At 45.5% G+C, this 10,296-nt stretch overlaps 1 protein-coding gene across 5 annotated transcripts; it reads left to right on the forward strand.

Moving 5' to 3' along the window:
* The first annotated feature begins 207 nt into the window (after positions 1-207).
* On the forward strand, positions 208-9,967 carry tbx2b (T-box transcription factor 2b). 5 transcript variants are annotated; one of them, XM_028420477.1, is made up of 8 exons: positions 208-837; positions 1,980-2,823; positions 3,631-3,898; positions 5,410-5,562; positions 6,733-6,809; positions 6,963-7,132; positions 7,764-8,347; positions 8,668-9,967. In XM_028420477.1, the coding sequence occupies exons 2-8, from the start codon at positions 2,465-2,467 to the stop codon at positions 9,115-9,117; spliced, it is 2,061 nt and encodes a 686-aa protein (XP_028276278.1). In that variant the 5' UTR covers positions 208-837; positions 1,980-2,464; the 3' UTR covers positions 9,118-9,967. The 5 variants fall into 5 exon arrangements, with proteins under 5 accessions (XP_028276278.1, XP_028276277.1, XP_028276275.1 ...); XM_028420476.1 differs by lacking the exon at positions 208-837 and adding an exon at positions 1,609-1,737; XM_028420474.1 differs by lacking the exon at positions 208-837 and adding an exon at positions 1,759-1,873.
* Positions 9,968-10,296: the final 329 nt, after the last annotated feature.

A 10,296-nucleotide genomic window follows, 5' to 3' on the forward strand; every position in this document is an offset into this window, starting at 1 on the left:
TAATCTTTTTTTTCCTTCTTGTACCCGGCTCCAAAACAGTCTGACAACACTCCGCTCCTATACTTCTACATCATATACACACACAGCATAATATGAGTGTGTGGAAGACAGCATTTGTTATTGGGCAGTGAGCGGCCGGTCAGTGGGGATTTGCGCCCTGATCTGATGTGTTTCTTGGAGAAACTGTGTGTCATTCAGGTGCGCAGCGCTCCGGTCTGGCCCGGCCTGCTCGACTCTTTACGCATGGCTGTATCACTGGGATGGAAGCAACAAGTGTGTAACATGGTGGAGATGTGCAAACATTTCATGCTCTTAAATCACAATAACACGCTGTATCTGACACACAGCTGAGACTTACAGGAGCCTCTTCCTGAGGAGGGAAGTTCTTTTATTTTGCTTTTTTTTTGCACGGAGTTCATTTGGTTGTGTTATATATTTGTATACTGGCCAAATTGGAAACATGCTAGGTTAATTTTAGGATTGAATTTATGTTCTAATTTATATTTGAGATATTTTATGGCCAGTTAAAGTTTTGTATCTGTCGGCGGAAGCCGCAGAGAGGCGACTGAGTTCCAGGGTTTGATAGGAAATGCGCAGTCGCCTCTGACAGCCTCATTCAGAAGGATTATCACTTTTTGTTTCAGTTTTTGTCGAAGTGACGCCTGTGGCCCACATCACGGTTCTTCCTGCCCCGCAGAGAGCCGCTGTTAATCCAAAAAGAACGAAAAGAAACACTTACATCTGACACCGAGTCATGACCGAGGCAGAAAAGTGGAGCTGAGCCGCGGAAGAGGCTGCTGAGGGGCCCGGAGGGGCTCGCACATGCAGGACTTCAGGGTAAATATAAAGAGACAAGAGATTGTTCTTATTGTGGCGCATCGACCGACTGGCGCCGAGCGGCTCTTTAACAAACTGAGTCCAAGTTAATCAAGAGCTGCGGCGCTGGATCTTTCTGAAGGAGCTCAGCGGAGCAGAGTGCAGGGGGAGGCTGGTGGGGCCCCCCGTGGCTCCCGGAGTCCCGCACTGTCCTTGGTTTGACAAAATACAACCTGTCGGAGATTACACGCTACCACGGCCTGCCCTCAACTCTGACTGAGCACTAAATCATCTCATCACCGCCACCGTTTGATGTGGAAATACAAAAAAAAGTCAGCACGAAGTCAAACAGCAGGAAAAACACAACTGTAATAAAATGATAGCAACAAACGGCTTTATGAAAACAAAATCCTAAATATGTCATTGAAACTTGCAGCCAGCCAAAGAGTTTGTAAGTGAGCACTCACCGCTTTCTTTCTCCCTGATTTTTCTTTTAAAACATTCCCTCATCTGGTTTCCTGTGTTTAGCTCCACTCAGCATCAGGGTTTGTCTTTTCCAGCCTGCATTACGCCGCTGCTGCCGCCGCTGCTGCTGCTGCCGCCTCCCCCTCAGCTCGATCAGGAAAGCGCACAGATACATGGCTCTCGCCCGGGGAAGCCGAGGCGGCTTGAGGCTGAAGTCAGTATACACACAGAGCTACCATAGCCTGGACTAGTGTGAGGCAAATCCAGCTATAAAGCGTCAAAACAGCCGATGGAATAATTGCAAAGTCTGTTATTATAAGAGAGCGACCGAGGGAGCAGCAGCTCTTTGAAATAAATCTCCCCGGAATGCAGAGCGTGAGCTGCGAGTCGTGGATTTACTGTTGTGAGTTGTTCTAAAAGACAGTGGTGCATGTGGAGCTGTTCCTCTGTATAAAGGTGAGTATTAAGACAGTGAGTCTGTGGACAGGTTGCTTTCTCCAGAGGCGACATTGTAAAAACGCAAGCCGAGAGAGGTGATGCCTCCACCGGCCAAGAACTGAGGGCTGACCCGGTGTTTGGCTTGGAAATGGGGGTGGGATTTCCCGATCTTTCCTGTCATTGGTTAATATTTTATTCTGTTGACATGTTTTCTTACTGCTAATGCTTCCGACACCTTCTTGTCCCCCCTCCTCTTCCAGAGTCTGGCCGGAGCTGTCAGAACCACGCCTATAGGGGCCCACAATTGGTCCAGAAAGCGTAAAATCAGCAATCAAAGGGGCTTGGTTCATTAGTGTTGGGGATGGAGGCAGGAAGGACATGTGAGATAGTCACAGATCTGCAGTGAACGGGGCCACATCTCTCCAGTCAGTGTGGGATGACTGAAGCAGAGAAACAGCTTATTTCTCAGAGAGGCACACAGCGCAGCCGGGCTCTGCCTTCACAGCGCCGCTCCTGCTGAAGGACTCGGCGGAGGAACCCAAGGAAAAAGCACATCAACAACAACTCTGGCCTATTTTCTTCACCCTGATAACACGTTGTGTGTTTGACAAGGCGCCGCTCTCTTCTGTAACCGCTTTACAGAAACTAACTGCTCGCGAAGCGCGGACCTACACTGGCTCTGGGTTTGGGGGGAGATACCACTAAAAATATCCATTATTTCACTTCGCTTTTTGTGGATGCACCGATGAGAGATCCAGTTTTTACAGGGACTGCAATGGCTTATCACCCTTTCCACGCACACCGGCCGACCGACTTCCCCATGTCCGCCTTTCTAGCGGCCGCGCAGCCTTCCTTCTTCCCGGCGCTCAGCCTGCCTCCCGGGGCGCTCACTAAGCCCATTCCGGACCACGGCTTGGCCGGGGCGGCGGAGGCTGGGCTCCACCCGGCCCTCAGCCACCATCAGGCGGCTCATCTCCGCAGCATGAAAAGCCTGGAGCCCGAGGAGGAAGTGGACGACGACCCAAAGGTTACACTGGAAGCCAAGGATCTTTGGGACCAGTTTCATAAACTCGGGACGGAGATGGTTATTACCAAGTCCGGGAGGTAAGAATCAGTCATAAACCATCATTCTTCCTGTGGATACATTTTAAATAAAATCCTCGGAGTGTATTTGCACAGAAAAAAAAGCCGCAGCTGACAAGTTTGTAGCAGCGAAAACTCATTTTTGACGTTATTAATTGGCAGCCTGTGCGTCAGGGCCCCGCTGGTTAATTTCCCACCGATTATTAATCTTTTCCACTAAAAATAAAACTGGACAGAATTACTGCAGGCATTGTAATGTTTACCAGGAATTAGCCTTCACCAAATACTTTCTAAATGCAGTCCCGCATACATAAGTGGGGCTACATTTGTGGGTTAAAAAGTGTCAGTCAATAACTATTAGTAATAAAGGCCTCCTAAAGGACTGCATATTTGGAATATTTTAGGGTAAATTGTGGCCAAAGCTTTAATCAGGTTTTATCTCTGAAAGTGCATTCTGTGGAGGCAGCGGAGCTTCTGGATTTTATAAACAGGCTGTCACTTCAAAAAGCAGAGACGTGAAGTGCTGTGGTCATAAATATACTGCTCAGCTTTGTAGTGCAGGGTTTGGGCAACACATACACACACACTGAGGCGGACAGACACACACACACCCACACACACATATGGAGGTTTTCTGTCGTCTAATTGCGTCCAGCGTTGGAGAATAATATCTGACAATTGTTAATATTTCCACTTGTCAGGGCGGCGTGTTTTTTCCTGGGACATCCGTCCCCCTGTTTCACATTTCGTTATGATAACGTGCTGTTGTGTTTTGCTAAATCGCACCGTGTTGACTCCCTGTGTGTGTGTGTGTGTGTGTGTCTGCAGGAGGATGTTCCCTCCGTTTAAAGTGCGAATAAACGGGCTCGATAAAAAAGCCAAATACATCCTGCTGATGGACATCGTTGCAGCGGACGACTGCCGCTACAAGTTCCACAACTCCCGCTGGATGGTGGCAGGCAAAGCCGACCCGGAGATGCCCAAGAGGATGTATATCCACCCGGACAGCCCGGCCACCGGCGAGCAGTGGATGGCAAAGCCTGTTGCTTTCCATAAACTCAAGCTGACCAACAACATCTCGGACAAACACGGATTTGTAAGTACAGATAGTTTTTTTTCCCTCTTGGCTGAGCTGGTATTTTTCATTTTACACGCTGTATGAGGTGTTTGGGAAGAGTGTTTTTAAGATCAAATTTTTATGAAGCATATGTGAAAGTGGGTCGTTGTAGCAGCAAAAATGTCCTGACACAAAAATGGAAAATAAATAAAAACAGAGCGTGTCCAGAGTACAAAACAACAGCAGGAGGACTGTGATAGGTCACAAAGTTTTGAGGGCACAGAAATACCTCCAAAATAAAAGCATTAGACAATATTTACGCGTAAAGATGAGGCACCTTTATGTCCAAAGCTGTTGACACTTTGTCGCCACTTGACTTCCCACCGCTGCTGGCATACTCAGAGCTTATGTTTCCTCGCAGCTCTCTAGAATATTATCAGCCTGCGTTTTTCTCCCTGCGCTCAAACGTAGCCTATCCGAACCCAGGCCCAGCTGTCTGCGCTGCGGCAGCTCGTGGCCTGCACACCGTGGCTGCACTGCTCCTCCTCACTGTACACGTTTAGTCTTTCTTTATTACTTTATTTCTTTACTTTTATTTTAGAAAATAAACAAATACCTGAGGCGAGAGTTGACCGAGGATTAAGTGGTGTATCCATCAAATCGGGTCAGAAAGAAATGACGCGAAATGAGCGTGAATGGCCTACTGACGACCCTGACATCCCCTCCAGTCCGTAACATTGTAATAGTACTGTATAGTATAGTATAGTATAGCATAGTATAGTATAATAATACAGCTTTATTTTGTATAACATTGAGTGTGACCTCGCTGCTGCTGCGTCTTTACGTGTTTTATCCAAAATATTTCTCCAAATTTTACGCATGCAAAATAGACACATAAACGTACAATATAGATAGCTCAGGGGCAAACAGCCTAATAAATGTCCGAGACAGTCAGACTGACTGGCAGACAGAAGACTGGAAACAAATTCAACATTTACATGTCAGTCTAAATAATTTGCTTCTTTTTCTATAAGCACCATACCTCATTTACGCACGTGTGCTGCTTGTATGTGTGTTTCTAAAGTTGTAAAGTTGGCACTCTTGTTTTATATTTATGTATTTATATCTTAAAAAAAATAATCACATCAATTTTTGCTGTGACTAGTTTGTTTATTTTTTGTATATATTTAAAATATTGTGTCAAAATGTGCGTAACTTCCTGGGTGCTGTGGTCAGACGTCCAGTACTGCGTCTGTACTGCACTGTCAATGTTTATGTTTTATTTTATTTTTATTCAGAGTTTGTCTGAAACTGGATCAAATTATATTTTTTTCTGTAGTTCAGATATCTGCTTGTGTGGCCCGGTCAGGTTTTTCCTTTTTACCCCGCACTAATTACAGACAAGTCTGCTTACACAGTAATTATAACAGCATCAATAACAATGATGATCCGCCTCTACATATTCTGCCTGGTGTTTTATCATCAAAGACAGAGGGACACAAACATGCAAAGGTATTCACTCCAAAGCTGTGCTTGTTTTGTGTGTGTTGGTCCAGACCATCCTGAACTCCATGCACAAGTACCAGCCCAGGTTCCACATAGTGCGGGCCAACGACATCCTCAAGCTCCCCTACAGCACCTTTCGGACCTACGTCTTCCCGGAGACCGAGTTTGTGGCTGTGACAGCGTATCAAAACGACAAGGTGAGTCAGTGTTCACACTCCACCGACGGCCTCTAATATGGCTGCTATACTTTGCATAATAAATGTCCTACATGCGTCCCCTCCCCCCGCCACCAAGCCCCGAAGACTTAATCTGATTTTGTAGGTCGCCTAATTTCCCTGCAGAGGACTCCCATGTCCCACTTGATTTTTTTAATTGCTGCTTTGCTTGGATTTGTGGCTGTGGCAGACATATCTGACTATGAATTCAAATTGAGTGTTGTGTATGTTATCAGCTATCACGGGCTATAAATGGACTATTACCTTGACCAGAAGTGAATAAATTAGGCGTATAAATGCTGGAAAGTGTGTTTGTATTTGTTGTGATGCTGCATAAAACATGGCCGACATGCTCCATTTTTATATTTCATTATTTTGCTCCTTTAAAAAAAAAAAGACTACAGCAGCGTCAATTTATGTATTAACGAGAATGTTTCCGAATCGGAGCTTATTTGAATGGAGGTTTTGAAAGCTCTGCTGTGTCTGATATCATCTTCTGCTGTGTGAGGCTAATTGAGGCTCGTGTCCAGGGGCTAAAGGATCTCGTTGTAAAAATTTATGGCAAAAAGTCACCATCGATTAGAAAGCATTTAGAAGGCTGGTCAGCCTGCAGCCGGAGCGGACAGATGCTTCAGGCGTTTCCAATTTGAGCAGAGAGAGCGTCTTGCAGCCACTGAGGGCCTCCAGGAGCCTAGAGGCTCCCGCATGAGCCACACACGGGCCTTTTGTCGGCTCCGTGCCCATGCGAGGAGACGCAGCGCCCTCCTCCACATCCAGGACATATCGTGAGGCAGCAGTGATCCAAACCGCATTATTAATTATTGATATGATAGTCATCTGTTCAAGTATTGCTCCCTCTGCCTTCTTTTCTGGGGATCAGAGCCTTGTGTGGCCCCATAGAGGAATATTTCGAGGCAGAATTTCTCTCCAGGGGCCTATGAGAATAACGCCCCATCATTACGCTTTTATTATTAATGCAAATCCGAGGCCTATGGTGGCTCCTGTCCAACACGCTGCTTGTGTGTTAATCCAAACACATTGTTTTCCTACATATGGGCCAGGTGGACACAATAGGCGCTAACAATGTGGGCTTAGAGTTTTTATTGTGGCTCCTCAGCTCCAAAAATCACCATCTTATGTTTTTTTTGACAGATTACACAGCTGAAGATTGACAACAACCCGTTTGCGAAAGGATTCAGAGACACAGGGAACGGAAGGAGGGAGAAAAGGTACACCTGCTCAATGTGTGTGTGAGAGAGGTGGAGGCTGCCATCTTTTTTTACTTAGCAAGGTCACGGTGTCAGAATGATAGCCTAGCTAGCTAATATTATTATTCATATGATTAGACTATTATTCATATTCATATTAATATGATTTTACAGGAAGCAGCTGACCATGCCGTCTTTGCGGATGTACGAAGACCAGTGCAAGACGGACCGAGATGGTGCTGATTCGGACGCCTCATCCAGTGAGGCTCCGGCCGGCAGGGACCCTGTCCACTCCCCGCTGGGAGCTGGTACCAGCCCGCTGAGGTTCAACAGGCCTGGCAGAGGTAATAGATGTTCCATGACCTCTATTATTATTATTATTATTATTATTATTATTATTATTATTATTATTATTATTATTATTATTATTATTATTATTATTATTATCATCATTATTGTTATTATCAGAAATCATGCACCCCTAATAATAGGATATTTTAAAATGTTTACAGTGGTCGATGTTTTTTGTTTTTAAAAGCTAGGTTAGGTTGCACCTATGGATTACAGGTTTTCTAAGATTGCCACACATGCTTTTTGTGGCAGCCATACTGTCTTTATGTAAGATTGGAAAAATGCACATCATTTTGGATGATTCAATTAAGAAACTGTCAATGCGGTCAGGACTATTTGTATTGTATTATTAAGTAAATGTAATTTCTGTTTGGGTTTTTCATATTGACCATGTTCCTTCCACCTATAAAAGCAGTTTCTATGATAGGCCTATAACATTATTTAGGTAGGCCTTTTGAAATTAAAAGGTGATGTCATTAATTTACATGTGCAGCTGTTTTTATGATTCACTTTTTTCCAAAATGAAATACACAAAATAAAAGTCAGGGACTGTTTGTGTTTTTAGTGTGTGATTTTTGTAGATAAATGGTGTTTGACGCCTCTCTTTCCTATTCTGATTCTTAGATGAGAAGGCATGCACTGACAGCGAGCAGGAGCTGGAGCATCATGATGAGCGCTGCACCGCCTCCAACAGCCCGGGACCTGAACCTGTGTCCCCCTACAGCTCCAGGTGTGAGGAGCGCATAAGAGAAAGGCCCAGTGCTGAAAAGAAGGATGAGTCCATATTCAGTATAAGGAACCTTGAGAAGGACAAAGCAGAGAGCAGGCACAGGAAGGACACCACAGACGCGTCGACAAAGGACTCAGAGGCCGGAGGCATCAGTGCTAGTAAGGACGCCTTCTCCCCTCTCATGGTCCAGACTGAGAGCCCCTCGCACTTCAGCCCAGGCCACTTACAAAGCCTTGCTCTGTCTGGCCTGCACAGTCAGCAGTTCTTTAACCCTCTGAACACCGGATCGCCGCTGTTGTTTCACCCCGGGCAGTTTGCCATGGCCCCTGGAGCCTTTTCTGCTATGGGCATGGGGCATCTATTGGCCTCTGTATCTGGAGCAAGTGGTTTGGAAAATGGCAGCCTCTCCGCCCAGAGCACAGGAGGAACCCCTAACCCCTTCCCCTTCCATCTGTCCCAGCACATGCTTGCCTCTCAGGTAAGGAAGGTCATCCAGTCAAAAAATCCTTTGCTTTGCCTCTACACCTGTAGCACTCTTGTCACAGCAGCAGGGAAGTTGGAGAGTTGAGTTGAGCGTGTAGACCACTTCACCTTAACACTTAGCAAGAGATAACCTGGCATAGGTCAGAATCAGCACTGAAGCTACATTTGCTGCTGCAAAGTTCTGATGTAATAAAAAGTACAGTCAACAAAGTGTCTGTTAAATATTAGAAAAATGTATTACTAATGAGATATTTAACCACTTGACTGGAGATACTGATCGGCCTAACCATGACTTTCTCCTCTTTCATATTCCAGGGCATACCCATGCCTCCCTTCGGAGGTCTGTTCCCATACCCTTACACCTACATGGCGGCGGCTGCAGCTGCTGCCTCGGCCTCAGCCCTCCCAGCCACCAGCACCTCAAGCCCACTCTCCAGAAACCCCTTCCTGGGTTCGTCTCGGCCCCGGCTGCGCTTCAACCCCTACCAGCTCCCCGTGTCTCTGAGTCAGAGCTCCAGCCTGCTCACCGCCGGCCTGTCGGGCAGCCTCAATCCAAGCTCAGAATCCTCTAAACCGGGCAGCAGGGAGACCAGCCCGGTCCCGGAACACCACAGCAACCACAAGACTGGAGGCTCAAATGGACGGGCCACGTCTCCCAAAACCTCCATGAAAGACTCTGTGAATGAGCTGCAGAGCATCCAGAGACTGGTGAGCGGCCTGGAGGGACAGAGGGAGCCCTCCCCAAGTGCAGACTCTCCCAAGTGATTAAGACTCTGTTTCGGATGAAGACTTGGCTTGAATACCAGAGGACTATAAGTGCATATGTCCTGTATAGCACATTACAGAGACTGGGACTGAGGGTTTGACCGATGAGGGTCGATGAAGGCCACTTACTAATATGTTTTGAAACAACGCTGCAGGTAGACAGAAATATAGTCTATATAATTCTATTTAACCTTTTTAAATTCACAAGTATTGAAGGTTTCCTGCAGAGCTGAGCTTGTTGAACATGGGTGGGAAGACATTCTCACCATCATCAGACAGGAAATCCCAGTGTTTTCAGCTCTTAAAGGCAGGCGAACACCTCAAGAATTACATTTCAAAATATATTTAAAAAATAAATTAAATGTGAAAATAAGAAAGAATACGAAAAATGCTTAACAACCCTTAAATATAAAATAAAAACCACTTAGGATGCGTGATAGAGAGAGAGAGGAACACTGACACTACAAATCAAACTTTTTCATATCATGGTGTCAGAGGTGGACCACACAGTATCGGCTCAGATATCGGTCGAACCTGCCTGCAGCTCCGCAGCGCGGTGGAAAGTGTGTGTTGAGTTTTGTTAACTTGAAGCATTTGAGTATCCAGGCCTGTTTTTCTTTTTTCTGTTGTTTTTTTTTTTTTAAAGAGGAGCCCTGAACAGGAGCTCTATCACGCCGACAGGCAGGTCTGATTATTTCAAAAGGGATGGAAGCTGAATGTTCCGTCTGCAAGAAGGATGATTGACAGACAGAAAGAACCGCTTATCATTTCATGCCAGAAAAAAAACTTTCTGAACTATTTATGTAATTAAAAAAATCTGTAAATAAAGCTAAGATCCAAGAATATGCAATTGGTATTAATTTATTCAAGGCTGTATATTAGCGTGTATATATTTCGATTTTTTTCCTCCTTCTCCTCCTCTCCTCCCTATTTTACATGAACATATACTGTAAATGAAAGCTATTTAGCGCTTGTTGGTTTGAAAAAAAAACCGTGTATGAAGCATCGCTGATTTGATTTTTTTTGTAGGAGACGTGTGTGCCATGTTTTAGTCTGCATCCACCGACAAACACAGAGGAACAGAGACAGAGAGTTCTGCATGGACTCAGAAAAAAACACCTCAGGTTATTTCACTCCAGCCAGGAGACGTTCAAAAAGCAATTCCTCCTATGGGCGCGT

Source organism: Parambassis ranga, chromosome 13, assembly GCF_900634625.1.
Source record: "Parambassis ranga chromosome 13, fParRan2.1, whole genome shotgun sequence".
Classification (NCBI taxonomy): domain Eukaryota; kingdom Metazoa; phylum Chordata; class Actinopteri; family Ambassidae; genus Parambassis; species Parambassis ranga.

Excerpts from the sequence above, each read along its gene's own strand:
- tbx2b (XM_028420477.1), top strand. The coding sequence starts at position 2,465 with ATGAGAGATCCAGTTTTTACAGGGACTGCAATGGCTTATCACCCTTTC. Across the intron at positions 2,824-3,630 it reads GTTATTACCAAGTCCGGGAG|GAGGATGTTCCCTCCGTTTA; the intron begins GTAAGAATCAGT and ends GTGTGTCTGCAG. Across the intron at positions 6,810-6,962 it reads AACGGAAGGAGGGAGAAAAG|GAAGCAGCTGACCATGCCGT; the intron begins GTACACCTGCTC and ends ATGATTTTACAG.